The sequence below is a fragment of the Colias philodice genome, chromosome 24, assembly GCF_061535455.1.
Source record: "Colias philodice isolate Cphi_HAF_F1 chromosome 24, ilColPhil1 Martin Lab GWU primary, whole genome shotgun sequence".
Taxonomy (NCBI): domain Eukaryota; kingdom Metazoa; phylum Arthropoda; class Insecta; order Lepidoptera; family Pieridae; genus Colias; species Colias philodice.
In genome coordinates this window covers 8170474-8188672 of record NC_143109.1, presented here as the reverse complement: position 1 = coordinate 8188672, position 18199 = coordinate 8170474, and the positions used below count along the sequence as shown (strand labels likewise).

The window sequence follows — 18199 nt, the reverse complement described above, 5'->3', positions numbered from 1 at the left end:
TTTATCGCATATACTGCCATTTTAAATGGCGTGCAAAAATTTACAAATTAATACAGTCAAGTTATAAAATACCTACATTAATAGACAATTACAAAATTACCTCCACCTTTGAAACATGAAACCATAATAATATCTGATTATTATTAAAACTAAAATATCAGTAATTATTTCAAACATAATGCAAATTAATGCATTCAAACAGTAAATTTATTAATATGTTAGTAATACAAAACGCCTCTACATTCAAAAGTTACATTCTTAATTTCTTATATTGTAAGTTGTAACGATGTTTAAACAGTTTAATAGTTTTTAATACTTACTTTGAGCCAGTTTATTTTACATGAAATATAATAATATATACAAATCGAGCTAAAATAACCAGAAATGTGGCAAAAGAGGCTTTATTATGCGCACCAAAAGCCAATGTCCCGTCTCAAACGGTCGGATTCACTCAGCTTTCCACGTTAATGCTCATAATTCCAGTTTTTATTCGCGAAATATTCACAGGTTCTCCTGGAGGAAGAGACAAAGGGATATTTATTTATTCATATTCAACAAAGCCATTCCTACCACTACAAACTGCTCACTACATTACTCAATACATTAAGATAATATTACTTATATAAAAACGCTACAAATATATGAAATAAATACATAAATTAATCTAAGATACCCTCTATGTGTGTGCCAAATTTCATGAAATTCAGTTCAGCAGTTTTTGCGTGAAGGAGTAACAAATAAACAAACAAACGTAGAAATTTTCGCATTTATAATAGTAGGATCTCGCGAGACGATGTTCTGAGGATTCTGAGGTTATGGAGCTGCCGGTATTACCATACCACGTGTTACTCTGATAAACAAGATTAACAATTCAGAGGCCCGGCTTGCGTTGCTTCCACTATTTCACACACAAATCGTGTTAGTTGATACATTAAATATTGATCATTTTACAAAACAGTAAACTTAAATAGGAAACCCAACTTGCATGTTGGATTCGTTTTCAGGCTGCATCGGCCCATATTGTAAATCTTGATAAAAGTATGTACCAAAGCTAAAACTATTACAGAAACATAAAATCTCGTTTCCCTCGGAAGCCCATTAGTATCAAGGCTTGGTCGCTCGCCAAATAAGTTTTAGCTCGGATTGCGCAAAAAACTCGAGCGAGTAAAGCATAAAGCGCCAAATTAGAGATAATCTTATCGGCATTTACTTTAAATACACCGTTTCTCCGATGATCCGATAACATACAACACTTTTTGTAGTATCGATGTTGCTAGATAGTGAATAACATAATTGTAAATGCAAAATCATATTTTTAAGTCGTTATTCAATTTATTTTTGTATTGCTATGAATTACTTACATAAATAAATTTAAATAAATAACGTTTATTTCTTATTCTTTTCATAGACAGACATATACATGTGTTTTAGAAAAGTTTGCGTATTCGGTAATAATCTAGTCATACTCGAAGTAAGTAGGTATATTTTTACTAATTTGTTGATGAATTAGTAAAAATATACCTACCTTTGCTTACGTACTAAATATGTGTACCTAAAGGTATTACAATAAGAAAAGCGTCATAAACTTGAACATATCAATCACATCGCATTCATAATTATTCTATTCATTTGCTATGATTATTACCAAATATCAAAAGGTATTAGGAGCTGATAAACCACGCATTTTATTGTAATAAGTATTGTATTGTTCGCTCCCCTAATTTACCAAAATCTATGAAGTGGATATCGAATTTCCTTTACAATAGATCCCAAATGCACATTTACCTACAATGAGTAATTTGAGCATTCTTTTTGTGTTTTCCTCATCAACGATATTCAATTTCTATTATTTCGTAATGACTAATATTAATAATGATATAAGAATGTTCAGCTCGCTTATCGAGCTCAATATTTACCATTCGCTCTATCGTATTATATTTTTTTAACTGCTTACCTATACTCCGAATTAATTTTTATCCCAAACCAGGGCTAGTTAAAACCTAACCATAATAGAGCGTAATAACTGGACTACCTAAAATATATCGAGTATTTGATAAGCAATTCAACCCGATCATTCATAGCCTAGCATTTATGATAAAGACTGGATCACATTTCACAGAGCGTCTCAGTGGTCAGTCCGCCCGGCTGCGGGCGGCGGGCTGCGGGCTACAGACTGCAAGCTGCGAGCTGCAGACTGCAGGGCACCGCAGCCCCGGGCAGCCCATCTGCATAATTGAAGTGCGGATGAACAGTAAATCGGCCGATTCCTCAAACGCCTCTATTAGAATTTCAATAACGTTGCTAGTACTCTACATATATGCCTTCGTCTTGTTTCAATTATTCTATATATTCTGTATTGCTGTTGAGGTTTATTATGGAAGGAAACATGTTTAATGTTCATGAAAATATAAAATAAAAAAATAACGAAAAATATTTATATAATAGCTTAAATATGAATGTAATCAGGAATGTAGAGTCCTAAAACAAAATGTCGTACTTGTACGTATTTTTGCAAAGTCTACCTCATAATATAATTTCTGTAGCTCTACCTCATATAATTTTTAGTCTAATCATTCAAAATTTTAGTAGACTCGTAATATTTTAGACAAGACGTTTCAGTAAGGATTGTTTTAAAAAAGAGAAAATCTTTTGTGGAACGATTTACCATCTTCTGTGTTCCCAAATGGATTTGACAGGGACCTTCTTCCTTCAAGAAAAGGGCATATTTATATCTCAAAGGCCGGCAACACATTCGCGGTGACCCTAACATCGCGAAAAAAAAAGAAAATGTCTATCTTACACTAAGTTTTGCAAGCTACCTCCCGATACACGCAGCTCTTACGCAACAACTCTGCACCGGTTACACGAACTACAATCACAACTCGTTCGGTTATAAAACTTTATTTGACAAGTAATATAGATGGCAGCACTGATTGTAAACAAAAGGGTGGAATTTATCGGCGGGATAGCGCCTGACTGTGGGCCGCCATCACGGCTTCGCTATTTATTGGCCAATTTATAATAAAATACAAATATTTTAATAGTCGAGTATGCTTGGACACGGATAGGTCACATTCACACTGGGGTTTCTGTCCCACTGTGCACGCAATCTTTTACAATATAATAAATGTAACATAGAAAGAATAGCGTCTATTTTTGAATGTGATTAATTTTATTACTCCGTATTGTAATTTACTTTTTGCAAAGTCCGATAAGTTATTGCTCAACCATATTGAATGAATATAATTTATAATAACTATTGCGAATGTTGAGCCTCATAATTTAAAAGGAAAGTATTATTACACATTTCGGATATGTAAAATTATTGTAAAGGCAAAGGCAAGGACCAAGGTACATCTTATATATAAAATTCTCGTGTCACAATGTTAGTCTGCATACTCCTCCGAAACGGGTGGACCGATTCTCATGAAATTTTCTGTGCATATCGGGTAAGTCTGAGAATCGGCCAACATCTATTTTTCATATGTACCACGGGCGAAGCCGGGGCGGACCGCTAGTAATATATAATAATATCTCCCCGTAACACTTTTATGAAAGCCTTGTTTGCATACAGGCTAAGCCCTTAAATATATTATTGATCTCAAAGTCAGATCAAAGTAGTGTAAAGCTCTGAAGGCTGATCACGTTTCTTTGCCCTAAGAAATAAACAAAACATACTCTTGTACTTTGCCCCATACCCCTCTAGGGGACAAGCAGCTGTACCGGGGTACGGACGGACGGTCAAACATTAAAATTGACGCCGAGTCTTTGCGACAACCTTCACACTGAATAATGGATGACGAGCTTGTCACTGAAAATAATACATCGAGGACGAAGCAAAATGTCGAAAGAATTGAAAAAAAAATAATAAGAAATAGAATGGAATATTTCATAATTATTAGATAACTGTCTAATATTATCTGCATCATTATTTGGTTCGTTAAGTTAAGATAGAGGAAAAACCACCTAAAGAGACTAACTTTGATTCTATAAGAATCAAAACTCATTTATTTAAGTTTTCATTCGTCATAATATACGGTATTAGTAAATTTCTTGGTAAGTAGGAAACTAGAAAAGTTAATGAAATTTGTATTGAAATAATTTCGTATTTAAGCTAAAATTATTTGCTTATATTACAGTCTTATGTATTAGTGGACAGTGTCAAATACTAAAAAATATAGTTAGATAGATGAAATAAATAATGATTTCCGTCACACCCACGCGCCACGAGGCGGCCGCCCGCGCCGGCCACGCGCAGAAAAAGATAAATTCGCAACATAATTCAGGTGTTCAGGTAAATAGGTCACTTCTAAGCGAAAAGGAAAATACCTAATTCTGTGAGCACCTCATTTATCAGCGGTCCACCGACAGGTGACAGCGGCCCAGCGGGGGGGGGGAGGGAGGATACAACAGTGATGAAAACCTTTTTTGTGATTTTTGCCGCGTAAATGGAAAAGTTAATGTTTTCAGACCGATTCGTACATATTTAAATTCTATATTTAGGCTAAATTGGATAATCTCGTTTTTGGCAAACGATTATTTATTTAGTACACACCGTTTGAGCGGTTAATAGATCACATTTAAATCGCTTTTAGAAACATCTACTCGTACAGATTATTTTGTTGGGGGGATCACAACAAGGTTATAAATTACCTATATGTAAGTTATCGGATATTTCTGATACCTTAATTAAACATTTTCTCAAATACCTAGGAACTATTGTGACAAAGTAATTATTGTACTTAATGAAATACATAATTACTTACATTTAAATAGGAGAAATTTAATTGTAGATAGGTAGCTGAAATACTCAACTACTCAAATCACTACAATTATAGATTGATCAAAAATAAAAGAATTTTAACTTTATTCTATTATTTTACATCAATTTATTGTATTGATTAGTGATTTATAACCAATGTTGTAGATCTGAAACAAATCAGCTAAATCAGCCCGTGAATTAGGGTCAGCGTCATTAAGGCAGCGGGAACTATAAACCGACAGTAAAGAGACCACTTGGAACTACAATCTGAACCAATAGCGGACAGTTATGGCTGGCGACGGGGCCGCAATCATCGCTCATTCAAATTAGCTTCATGACGACACGATGCGAGACGAGCTTCAAAACAATATGAATATTTTATTATACTTCTCACTTCATTCATTATTTATAAAAACCTCGTGTGCGGATAACTTTTTGTGCGCGATATTTATTTTTAAGTTTTGCACAAACACGCTCGAAAAGTTTCGCAAAACATACGAGTGTTTTTCCATTGTGTAAATAATTAATTATTGTTAATTTACTGAGTGCATAATTCACTCCGACGATATAATTATAACGCACGTAAATAAATTTCCTTTAAAATATTTGTAAATAGCGACAAAAGCCAGTTTATTTAGCGAGCGTAATTACACGCTGGTGACAAGTTCATTTATTTAATTAATGTCGACGCCCCCCGCGAATAATCCGGTAATCGTAAAAGTGAAAATGTTCAGGAAAAATAAAAAACCATTTTTCCTTAATAACTCCATTAAACAAAAAGTATCAGAGACTTTTAATATCGCATATGGAAGCTAATTTTTTCAGCTATCTGGTTATTTCAACAAAATTTAAGTAGTCCCAAGGGCTTCGTTATAATTTAGCTGGATGCATTTTACTATACTAGTGTAGGTCAAGCTCTGGTCAGTAATGTCACTTACGATATTGTTCGTGTAAATTTATATTTTCGACGGCAACAGTAATATCTTGTTGCGCTAATATTCGTGTTATTTGTTTTGTATACTGAACATTTGTAACAATCTATTATTTGGTTATTCGATTGTTTAACAGTAACGTACATTTTATTGTTATAACTATTACTGTTTATTCGAATAGTTTACTTAAGTATTATTTGATTATTATTATAGTATATTTTATGAAATACAGGACATTTTAGTAAATGAAGCAACTTTGGATTGTTTCACAAAACACGATAGTTATTATTATTATTAAAAATAGACACTGCACTGAAGACACGACTATTACACATGATTACATAATCATGAAAATTATACTATGGTCCTATTACAGTTAAAAATTTAATCAGAATCCTCATCAGAACCTCACAGAATGCGAATCTACCGTGACCAGTCAGTACTTGTGTGGTGTGGTGTGTGATGTCTTTTTCCCGACTACCTTCTATGCAGCAGCAGCGCTTGGGAAAAAGAGCTTCGTGACTCCGGCCGTTCCTCCTACATCGTATCTCCTATCCCATTCGCTGATCGTAGCCTGTCTCAAAATACGCTTGACGAATGAAACAGGATACAGATCTTAATCCGGTTTCCTCCTCAACCCCAGAGCGGCCTCCTTGGCTAACTCGTCTGCCCGTTCGTTCTCCGCCCTGCGTGCGCCTTAATCCAAAACAGGGAGACCTCCCGCCTCTGCAATGCAGCTTTTCGGAGGGCCGCCCGTGTTTGTACAGTCAGGGGATGAGGGGAACTCAGGCTAACCGCCTGGAGCGCCGATCTGGAGTCAATAAGGACACCGACCTTTGCCGCTCCACTCTTGCAGGCTATGTCTACTGCTCTTTTGAGCGCTAGGAGCTCAGCCTGATAGACGGTACAATACGGTGGCAACGCAAGCTTAATGGCCTTTGTCTCGGCATCACCTTTCCATACGGAAAAGGCGGCTCCGACTCGACCCTCAATCTTGCTGCCGTCCGTATAGACCCTGTGGACGTAGCTGTTAACCACGTCAGCATAGCTGTCCTCATTTATCAAGCCGAGCCCCAGCTCTACCTGCTCTGCCGAATGTGGGTCCTCAATCGCAAGAGCCATTCGTTCCACCTCCCTGTCCCTCAACACCGCCGGGTGCGACACACCCCTCTTGATCTTATAAAGCCTCGAAGCTTCGAGTATCCTGAGGTCAAGAGGGAGAATCCCAGCCAACAGCATCGCAGAGTTCAGGGAGACAGTCCGATATGCTCTGCAGATCTTCTGGGCAAAACCCCGTTGAACGGTGTTAAGCCTCTTTTGGACCCCCATCTTTTCCGTAGTGGGTGCCCACGCTGCTGATGCATACAAGATAGTCGGTTCTATAACTGCGATATATAGTCTTAACTACTTGGGAGTTAAGCCCCCAATTTACTCTAGCTGCTCTTGCTAATAGCTTATAACGGGCGATTGCCTTTTTGCAAACGCTCCCGACGTTTCGGTCAATATTAGGCCGCCATCAATAGTAAGGCTCAGTATCTTAATACTTTTGAAATATTGGATGTCCACACTCCCCATTACAAGTCGTGGCATGTCAAATTTTAATTTTCGTGTCGAGAGCAGGGCACATGTCTTGTGTGGTGCGAATTTTTGTTTATTTCTGACACCCCATTCGTCAATTTTCCTCAATGTGCAGTTTGTCTTCGTCTCTACTTCTAAAGCAGTATCTCCATCAAACACTAGCACAATGTCGTCGGCAAAAGCCTGACAAAACACATCCATCTCCTCTAATATCCACAGCAGAGGATCCAGCAAGAGGACCCACAGGAGCGGCCCACCTATGGAACCCTGCACGCACCCCTTGTTGGTCTCTCTACTCACTTCACACCCGCAGGTATGCGGGGGACAAGAGGTGTGAAAGTTAGGTAACTTTCACACCTCTTCCACTCAGGTATCTGCTGATCACCCGCCTTACGTTCCCCGGACACCCATCTTCGGCCAACCGCACCTTTATGACTGGCCACCAGGCGCTGTCGAAGGCTCCCTTTATGTCCAGAAATACCACAACAGAAATCTTCTTCTCCTCCCTCTTATTTCTGATGTGGCCCACCAGTATATAGAGGGCGTCCTCGGTGCTCCTCTGTGGCATGAAGCCATACTGATGGGGGCTTATAATTGTGGGCAGCAGGTAGAACCTGAGTCGGACGACCAGCATCTAATGAGGTGAAGATGAAGGTTTCGATGTGGTCTTTTCTGATGCCTGCCTCGTTTATCTATCAAACTTTCATCTCTTTTAATTTTTCTAAGGCCGTGTAAATCATTTGCTCAGTAATAGAAAGTGTTTATACCTTGCATAATACCTTACATACCAATACCTTGCATACTTGCACTCCATAATGAATGTATCTGGAAATCGATTTATTAATAAAACCCCGAATAAGCCTGTACTAGCACTTACTTAAATAATGTAGAAAACTATTTACCTGAATAATATCGTAACAATGTTTACTGTCGAAGCATATTGATATTATTTTTCGTAAAGATCTAAAACCATATTATTCGTTTAAAATACATTTTAATGTTATTTTATGGAATATACGCGTAATTTTTCATATCTTCGTAAATAAAGATAGAAAAATTCTGAAAAAAATTTACATGGTGTATTTTAACTTCTAGATGCCGAAAAACGCATAACATGAAAAACCCCGTAATAGGTCATTACCGGATTATTCGCGGGGGGCGTCGATGTTAACAAGCGCATTAAGAGATTTATAATAAAATCAATAGTTGTTTTTATTTCATACTTAGTTGATATTGCAAAAACCAGTTCGTCCATTAGTTTATTATCTTTTCAAGAAGACATCGTCTGGCATAAGAGCAGGTATACATGTTACAGTTACAGAGTGAATATGGCATATTCCAATGAATGTATACAGTACGTGAACTAGTCGATTACCTTGTATTTACTATTTATGTTCAAATTCATTTATTCATTACCTATTTGAGATAAGACATTATGTCCATGTTCTACACTACTACATAACTATTTACTATGTTGTTATTTGGTAACCTGTGCTTCTTCTCTACACTAAACTATTTTATGTCGCTAAATAGTTTACGCGTGTTTTAGATGGCAGGGTTAAAATTATTATGCAATGTACTTCGAATTCTCGTTAAAAGCAGATTAAACATAAATAATAACGCCTATATAACGAAGTTAATAAAGCACAATTCCCGGCTTATGAGTGAAGCTTTTAGAAGACACGATGTTCGCACGACGCATATAAAATGGGCCATTAACGCAACGTCGCCGAGCGTCGTTAAGCAGTCGATAACTGGCTCAGGCCACACGCGTTTATGATCTGATGTTCCTTATTCAGATCTTTGTACTGCCTTTCTGCCTTTACAGTCACAAGGCCGTGGGACGACCTTGTAGAAAGGAATTTAGTGATAAGGGAAAGAAATGCTTTTGAAATGGAAAGCCAAACGTGACTTGAGGTGCGTAACGTATTTATAGTGAGGTCGCTTCTACGAGCTTTTACGCTCATGTAAAAAGCACTGTATCTTGAAAATAGTGAAGGTAAAGAATAAAATGTTAACTGTATGGTTGTATCCGTAAAGGGAAGTAAACTTTTTAGGTAGGTAATAGATAATTGTATGTAAAACGTGCAACATAAATACAATTGTAACTGTGTAAAACATATGGTTTTTAAATAAATATTTTTTTCATATTCAATTTGATTTTATTACACTGTGTTTTAAATTTTTGACGTTCAACTCTGATGATGCGCGGGATTGATATGCACTTGTAATCATAATAATTATCATTCATGTACTTGATGGCATGAAGGTATGTAAAGGCTAAAGCTCCCTTCTAGTTAAGTTGGCACAGCACTTACGTCCCATTTTACTTTGCATAAATAATAAGCATTAACAAATCACTCAAACATTTTAATATAATATCCAACTGATTAATAGTAAATGCATCCACCTGTATACCATCACACACACACATACACACATCCCATACATTACAGCAGTCACGCTAATTGATACGAATTGCAGTCATGTATTATTCCCGGAGTAAATCATGTGAATACATAATCGTCGGCGCTATCAGTCCGCTTCCATTATATTATATTGTAATGTGCTGTTAATATCTGGCAATACAGAAATACTGGGTAATGAGGAGAGCCCTTTTTAGTAAACTATCTGCGTAAGCAACTCATTTTAAACTGAAAAATGGCCGTTTGGCATAGCTATCACAACATCAATAACTTATGAATTGATAGTGAAAAAAAAGAAAGTGTTTACTACAATTTAGTTGCAAAATTTATTTACTAAAGATATGACAATTTACCTATTATTTGTTAAAATATTAATTTGTTACACACTGCAATAAGATAATCCTTCCTCAGAAAAGGTTCTGTCAAGTGATTTTTGGAAATGTAATACAAAAAATAAAATGTTGGTTACTAACTGATTGTTAGTGTCCGACCGAAAGTTCGGTTTCGGTTTCGGTTTCGGCTGAGTTTCGGCCAAAAATCAAGTTTCGGCCGCAGTTTCGGTTTCGGCCAGAATCGGCCGAAACTTTTGCCGAAACCGAAACTTATTTCGCAAGTTCAGTGAACTTATTTCACACATGTTCACACGCTCGCCTAACTTCGTTTTCCTCGGCAACGCTTTGACGGACGCTGTCAAAACGTTGGTTGACCCACGCTGGTGGAAACAATTTTTGACTATCAAGGTTGAGATTGGAACTGGGTGTAATAGTAATTATTATTTTTATATAAGAGAGACTGATTATTCTTCTAAGTACAAATACCAATCCAAAGTATTAAAGAGAAAGATCTCAAAATACCAATTTAGAAATTTCATACTTGACCACGTGAGTTTCGGTTTCGGTTTCGGTTTCGGCCGAAACTGAAGCCACGGCCGAACATTCGGTTTCGGTTTCGGTTTCGGCCTGAAAACCAGTTTCGGTCGGACACTACTGATTGTAGTCTTAAGTTATCACCTAAATTACCGAATTAAAAATTTTTGAAGTGTGAAATGTTCAGTAGGTATGATAGTAATATACAATACTAATATTATAAAGCTGTAGAGCTTATTTGTTTGTTTGAACGCTCTAATCTCGGGAACTACTGATCCGATTTGAAAAAAGTTTCTATGTTAGATAGCCCATTTATCGAGGAAGGCTGGCTATAATATATCATCTCGCTATGACCAACAAGAGCGAAATATTGAGGGTAAAACCGCGGAGCACAGCTAGTATGTATATAATATTCTGGATATCATTTCATACTTAAGTATACGATTTTATATCCACTGAAATTGTTTATGCAGATGTAGTTATTCTTAGGTAGATAGATCTATTTAAACCTCTTACCCAAACTTCGTGTATTTAATTAGATGTATGTTAAATATTTACGTGTACATGAGCATATGAATACATGAAATTAATTCTAACCCATACATAAGTTATTTATGAGAAGCGCTGAGTCCTGAGTTCTCCGCGAATTTACTCTGAGTTAGACAACTTGCTGTTTGCGGACTTTCTTAAAACGTTCCGCTAAATTAGTACAACTTTTGACTTGATCATACACGACTTATTTGAGAAGATTAATGAATTAAGAGCTCGTATATTCATGCGTTATGAGAGAATTATAAATAACTAATAGGTATAAATATATAATACATGTTTGTATCAAAGGCATGTTGATAAATTAATTTATAGAAGTATACGAGCACTTGCCCATGGAAAAATGAAACGAATTCAATCGTGTCATTCTCTGTCTATAAATGGTGAGTGATCCTATTATAGCTCCTTGCAAAAATGACCCTAAGCATGTTTTTGCATAAAAAGCAGAATGAAATAAATTCAATATTCGACTTGTCATGAAACTTAAAAATTTTGAGTATTTGCTTATGTAATGATGTTCTTATCCTCATATTATAACGTGCAAGAAAAGTGATGTTTAGCTTGAGTTGCAAGCTGTCCAAGTTGCCTAACTTGAAACTTACGCGTTTCTCGCCGAAGAACAGCTGTGTGTTGCTTTAATATTTATGCTGTTGTTATAAGTTACGCTGTGTTTCTGATAGCTTCACCACATAGAGATCCTCATAATATTATAAACCAGCTTTCCGACCGCGGCTTCGCCCGCGCAATCAAAGAAAAACCCGCATAGTTCCCGTTCACGATTTTATTATATGTGTCACGGCTAAAGGTAGGTGAGAACATAAACTTAAGATTAGCCGGCTAAACTTAGGTTTATTTTCGACGAGGTGTTAATGTTAGTTTGTTCTATCTTTAGCCGGCTAAACTTAAGTGTAACCGCAGGCCCGTGGCTAAAAATGTCGGGGTGGGTAGATTTGGTTAGCGCCGGGCCGGTGGAGGGCTTGAGGGGCCCGCACAGTGCCAGAAAACACTCGCCCTGTTCCTTACATGTATTATAGTAACCAAATCTACCCACCCCGACTCAGGGCAGAAAGCTGGTGGCTAGGTTAGGTTAGGTTAGAACTCTTAAGACCCGCACGAGCCGAGCGAGCGCAGCGAGCGTGCTGCGGCAGCAGCCGGCGAAGTGCCAGAAAACACTCGCCCTGTTCCTTACATGTATTATAGTAACCAAATCTACCCACCCCGACATTTTTAGCCACGGGCCTGCGGTTACACTTAAGTTTAGCCGGCTAAAGATAGAACAAACTAACATTAACACCTCGTCGAAAATAAACCTAAGTTTAGCCGGCTAATCTTAAGTTTATGTTCTCACCTACCTTTAGCCGTAACATATGTGTAGATGAGAGAGTTTCTACACATCTACACATTGTACGAATTCCATATAAAAATCGTGTACAAATATTAAATCAGATCGCATAAAGTTAACAAAGTGAAAACATTTGCGTTATAACTTATAACAGTAAACGAAACAAAATTTTGTGAATGTACACTTTAGTATAATTTGAAAAGGAAAATGTTAAAAAAATATTGCTTTAAAATTTCAAACGTTCGAGATCAAGCTGGTCTGAAGAAAATATCTTATCAAAAGAAGTGTTCATTAAATAAAAAGGTTACTTTGAGAAGGGTGTAATTCCTCATTCTCTTTTATCTTTAAATATTTTTAACTTGATTACAATCTTACTGGCTTCGAAAAATATTTATTATTCACTGAAGACCAAAAGGGTAATTAATTACCATCTAGCCTTTGAAAAAGAGCATCTGTAATAGTATTAGAGTACAAGTTGAGTCGGGCTCGTTTAACGAACACGGGAAAACTAAATCTCAACCATTCAACAGAAATTACATTGATTTCTGTGTTATCTAAATGCAGCAGCAATATGCAGATATATAGGTATTGGAAAAATTACAGTTTTTATTTGATATTACGAGTGATTTATGAACAGTTTTATAATAATGAACTGAATTTTTAAATTTATCATGGTTCGAGAAATCGTAGAAAATTTAGATAACATAGGAAGTAGGAACTCAACCGACAAAACAATTTTTCTTTACATTTAGAAATTGTTCATATTCTTCTCCATAGAAACGCAATTTTTCACTTCCGCTGATTTTAAAATAATGCTATACTCAGTACTCTTCGGGAAATTTTAAAAATTTCCACATTCTGCGAGAGCTTGCTATAAATATGGATTTGTCGCATATTTCACGGAAACGCGACATCTTACGGCGGCGACTGTAAATTATTATAAGCATCTATTTTACTGCTGTGGGCAAGACATTGCTCTACACACTACAGACTGTGGTCTCTATACTAGAGCTGGCCAGTGGACACGCTAGTTTTGGCATTTAAGGAATCACGAGACTTTTAGTGTGTTCTCATTGGTCACGTTAATTTATATTGAAAAAAGATTAAAAATATGTGTCTTGAAATTATTAAGAATTATTAACATGTACTTATATGAAAAATGATTTCTATAAACATATTTTTTTTTGTATAGGTAGGTACTCGATCAGCTTACAGTTATTTAAATCTATTAATTCTCAAGCCAAAATCCATCAAGCTTTCTTATTTATAATTCTACGGATAATTCAATAGACATATTATATGATGCTTTTCGGTTTAAAACTGGTTCATCAACAGTTGTTTATTCTGCGGTTTCCCAACAAGTAGGAACTGTGGTTTGTTTGTGAGTTACAACTATTACCTATTAACCCCAGTCAAGTATAACTCGTAGTTAGATAGTTAACGCAAACGCAGGTTAACGAGTTAAACCAAGCTGGAACTTGATTTGGACTGAGGTGGTTAACTTAACTGAAACATAAACACTGCAGTTAGTTTCGTGAGAACTGTTTTTACGAGCTGTCCCAATTTAGCTTTGATCTAAGATCTCTCTACTTTAAACTTAAAGTTCTAAACCAGGCAGACTGACAGAGTATTACCACAGTATTACAATGTGGTATTACGTGATCGAATATCGAATGATTATCTTCCAAAAATTCGACATTTTGTTTGAAGACGTAAAAAATTAAAAAAAAAATTGAAGAAAAAAATTCGAATTAATGTGACTGTAAACATGTGCTGATACAATTACATACTTTTAAAACTGATTTATGTGTGCCCCGCAGTTTTACCCACACTGCTCCGCTCCTATTGGTCTTAGCGTAATGATATATAGCTTATAGCCTTCCTCGATAAATGGGCTATCTAACCCCGAAAGAATTTTTCAAATCAGACCAAGTAGTTCCTAAGATTAGCGCGTTCAAACAAACAAACTCTTTAGCTTTATAATATTATACTATAAAAAAATAGTATCAGATTGGTTTTGATAACTGCCAAAAGTAATTGTTTCACAGGATTAAAAAGTTTCATAAAATAGGAAACATGATTTTGGCGCGGGGCGCCCGGGCGGCCAAATTTTAGTGGTTTTACATCTCCTTCAGAAAGTGTTAAAATTGCGATCCTATTTGTGTGAAAAAAATATATTCTTGAAATCTTTAAATTGGCTCTCCGCCGTTTTATTTCAAATATATGTTTATAGTTTGACCTGACTACTATGTCAAATTATAATTGTTATTTGTTAAATAATATTCTGATATCAGACAGACAGATTGGCTCGTTAAAATTAAAGTTGTAGTTATTTGTTAGTATTCATAATTACTTAACCAGGCATTAATATTGCCTGGCGAGTTCAATATTGACATCCATTTTAAATTTATAACAAAATGGAAATTGGATTTAAATAAAATCATATTGTGAAAATTGAGAGACGCGTCAAAACGTCGTATTAGTTATATTTTTAATTTTTTATACGTTCCTATTACCTAATAATTATTATTACCTAATATTACCTAATAATTAATCGCTTAAATTTACCAAAAAATTTAAATAACGACGTGTTTCTTTTCGCCCAAATAGCTTAACAATATATTTCAAAATATTTACTCGTTTCAGAGCTGAATATTTAAATTGTCATTTGATTACTTACGCCTTATTTACTTACTTTTGTCTTATTTTTTTTAAATAATAAATTAAAGGGAAGTAAGAAAAAAAAACCATGACCTATTTTCGAAATTTAATAACAAATTGTTCTAAGGAAATATGACCTCATGTAACCATTCATCGGAATCTATTTCATCGCACTCAGTCACTTTGCTCTTTGTAGCCAGACCATCCTGCGCCATCATATTATGTATCTTATCGAGAATATTCTCCAGCGCTTCGTCCTCTTCTATCACTTTCTGTTCCATCACAGCTAAATTAGATTCCATTTCGAGCCAACTTTTATTTGAAACTCTTTTTAAAGCCTCCGGTACGACATCTTTCCAATCGTTGGTGGTCGCAACCCTTAATTGCTTAAATTCAGTCCAAAATTGTTGGAAATAATACAGATAGTTCATCTGTCGCGGCAATCTTATAACCTTGTGTCCGTACGTGGATAAGGTGATGTCAAATTTACGCACGTCGGTTTGGGCGTGACGTTTGGAGCGCTGCACCAGCTGAAGCAGCTGCGCGCTGTGCATGTCGCTGGTGTGCGGCACGTCGTGGTGCTGCAGCCACGCCTGCATCTCCTCCTTGCTGCTGTGCACGTTCGGAACTACGAGGAAAGGTTTCTCGTGATACGATCTCTCCGGAATCACTATCACGCTAGCCGGCGGTATTTCGTATATTACTTTTTCCAGAATAAAATTTTCCGTCGGAACTTTTATTTCCTCAGATAGATCTTTTGTAAGAGGCATGCATGCAGAATTCAAAAGTCCTAAAGTGGGCGACACGGCCGCATAGCAATATAAATTTTCAGCGCGTTCTTCAGAGGTAGAGCACTCGTTCGCTCTGAATATCGTATCATCGATATAAACGAAATGCGATTTGTTCTTCCTCATTTCTATAATTTTATCTAAATACATTCTCCGTTCGTATCGTTTCCTCGGATCTTCCATAACGATACTTTTCGAAGTTCCCTTTACGCGTTTCCAAATATAACCGTTTCTTTCCAACAACTGGGCTAAAGAATCTAGATTGTATGAATGGCCGAAGTGTTCTTCTAAACAGCCTAACATGATCTCAACGGTAGGAATGCGGTGGAGATGCACGTAGTGGTGAATGAGGATGTGGCGCAGGATCAACTCGTCGCGATGGTCCTCGTACATGTGCAGGCGCCGCCGGTCGTGGTCGCGGTACCAGTCGTCGAAGGTCCTGACGTGCTTGAAGCCATTGACGAACAGCTCACAGACCTCGAGGGGCTCGCCTGTCATGGTGTGCATCAGATTAGAAGCGTCTGTTTCTATTGGAGCATCATTATCTTTTGCTCTTTTTTTTCCATATTTAGCTGCCGCCGATAATAAGTTTTCGGTAATCTTGAATATTTTTTCATAGTCCCGGTTTGAGCCTACTCTTGGACTTGATAGAACAATCTTTGTGAAATCGTTCATTTTCTGTAATAAAATATAGGTTTTAGGTGTTAATATTCAATAAGTATGCTTACAAAGATTGTATTGTTACATGAAAGTTTTATTAGGTAGGTACTTATTTAATTGTTTTAACAAAATATAAATGTATAAGTATTTAAAAAAGAAACAACGAAACGCAATAAATTAAAGCTGCATGCCAATACGATTCAACTGAGAAAAGTCTATGATCTATATTATATTCTGTTAATTTCATGACGATTTTCTTGGAAATCCTTTTTTACATTTCAATAACAGTTAATTTTATTTTGCCTTAACTCATACACCATTAAACCATTAAGGCCCGATTTTTCAATCCTTGGTTAAAACTTATCCGTCGAATAAAGTATTACACGATAATATTAAAATGTCACCATAAGGGCCGATTTTTCAATGCCCAGATAAACAGCTAGATAGACTTTATTCTTCAGTTAACAAAATATTCAATTTTTCAATAGACGAATAGGACTTATCTTTCGAATAACTACGTTATTTGAGGAATAAATCTATTTGCCGCTCCAACGGCCAGATAGCGCGCTATTCGACGGTTAGGCGTTTGAGTTGACAACTGACGCGTCAAATTTGGGATATTTTCGTATGTCATAACATAGAGCGTAGAATTATTAACAATTAAACCTCTTTCTATATAATTATTATCAATTAAAATCATATTGAAATTGATGTTTTTGATAGTACTGATGACCATGCCATTGAAAATTTGCCGAACGCTGCCTTTAGGTATGTCGTTTCCATCGTAAAATATATAAATTGAAACACAAATTTAACCAAACTCTTTACTCGAATCAAAACAACAATCAACAATCATAGAAGACGAGCAATACAAGACAAACTTAAAATGCACTTCTGACGTGAGTCATAATGACGGTTGTTGACAAATTGCAAGAGTTGACTCTATCCCGCTCTAACCTGACTAATTTAATATGTTTGTTTCGCCACTCCGAGAGCAGAGCTGCCAATATGGAAATATTTGGTCAGATAGTTATTCATCAAATAAATCACGATTGAAAAATAGGCGAGCCGTTATGAGTTAGATAAATAATTGAATAAATCTATTCGAGGGGTAGTTATTAGTCTGTTTATCTCGGGATTGAAAAATCGGCCCTTAAACTGTCAAATCCGGACAATTAAAATGCATTTTTGAAATGTTAGTTTAATAAGTTATCCGAAGAATATGTTTTAACCAACGATTGAAAAATCAGCCCTAAATAAAAACATTATTATTCCTTAAGTAAGGTTAATGATTAAAAAGTAAAAAGTTTATAATACTTATTATATTTTAATTAACACATTTGACGTTACAAGATGGCACCGAATCGATCCTACCCTTAGTTCCATCGCATATAATATAGTTACTGTATTTCTACAACGAACTCTACAATACAGACAATACCTAAACTAAATTACGAATAAATTCACTTACTTACACCGCTGCTTTAAACAAAAAATGCACAACACATAAAATATAAGTTCCTTCTAGTTTTAATTTGCTTATTTAAACACAGATTAAGTGTTAAAATGACGTTATAAATCAAAATTCAACCGTCACCCATAACACATCACACGATACTCGACAATATTGACAAA

At 36.0% G+C, this 18199-nt stretch overlaps 1 protein-coding gene across 2 annotated transcripts; it reads right to left on the bottom strand.

Annotated features, from left to right (window-relative positions):
- Positions 1 to 15205: 15205 nt before the first annotated feature.
- On the bottom strand, positions 15206 to 18199 carry LOC149477813 (uncharacterized). 2 transcript variants are annotated; one of them, XM_089710127.1, is made up of 2 exons: positions 18036 to 18199; positions 15206 to 16582 (listed from the first exon to the last, which is right to left on the bottom strand). In XM_089710127.1, the coding sequence occupies exon 2, from the start codon at positions 16577 to 16579 to the stop codon at positions 15239 to 15241; it is 1341 nt and encodes a 446-aa protein (XP_089566253.1). In that variant the 5' UTR covers positions 16580 to 16582; positions 18036 to 18199; the 3' UTR covers positions 15206 to 15238. The 2 variants fall into 2 exon arrangements, with proteins under 2 accessions (XP_089566253.1, XP_089566254.1); XM_089710128.1 differs by having other exon boundaries at positions 18040 to 18199.

Bases quoted from the DNA above. Each gene is read 5' to 3' on its own strand.
- LOC149477813 (XM_089710127.1), bottom strand. From the start codon at position 16,579: ATGAACGATTTCACAAAGATTGTTCTATCAAGTCCAAGAGTAGGCTCA.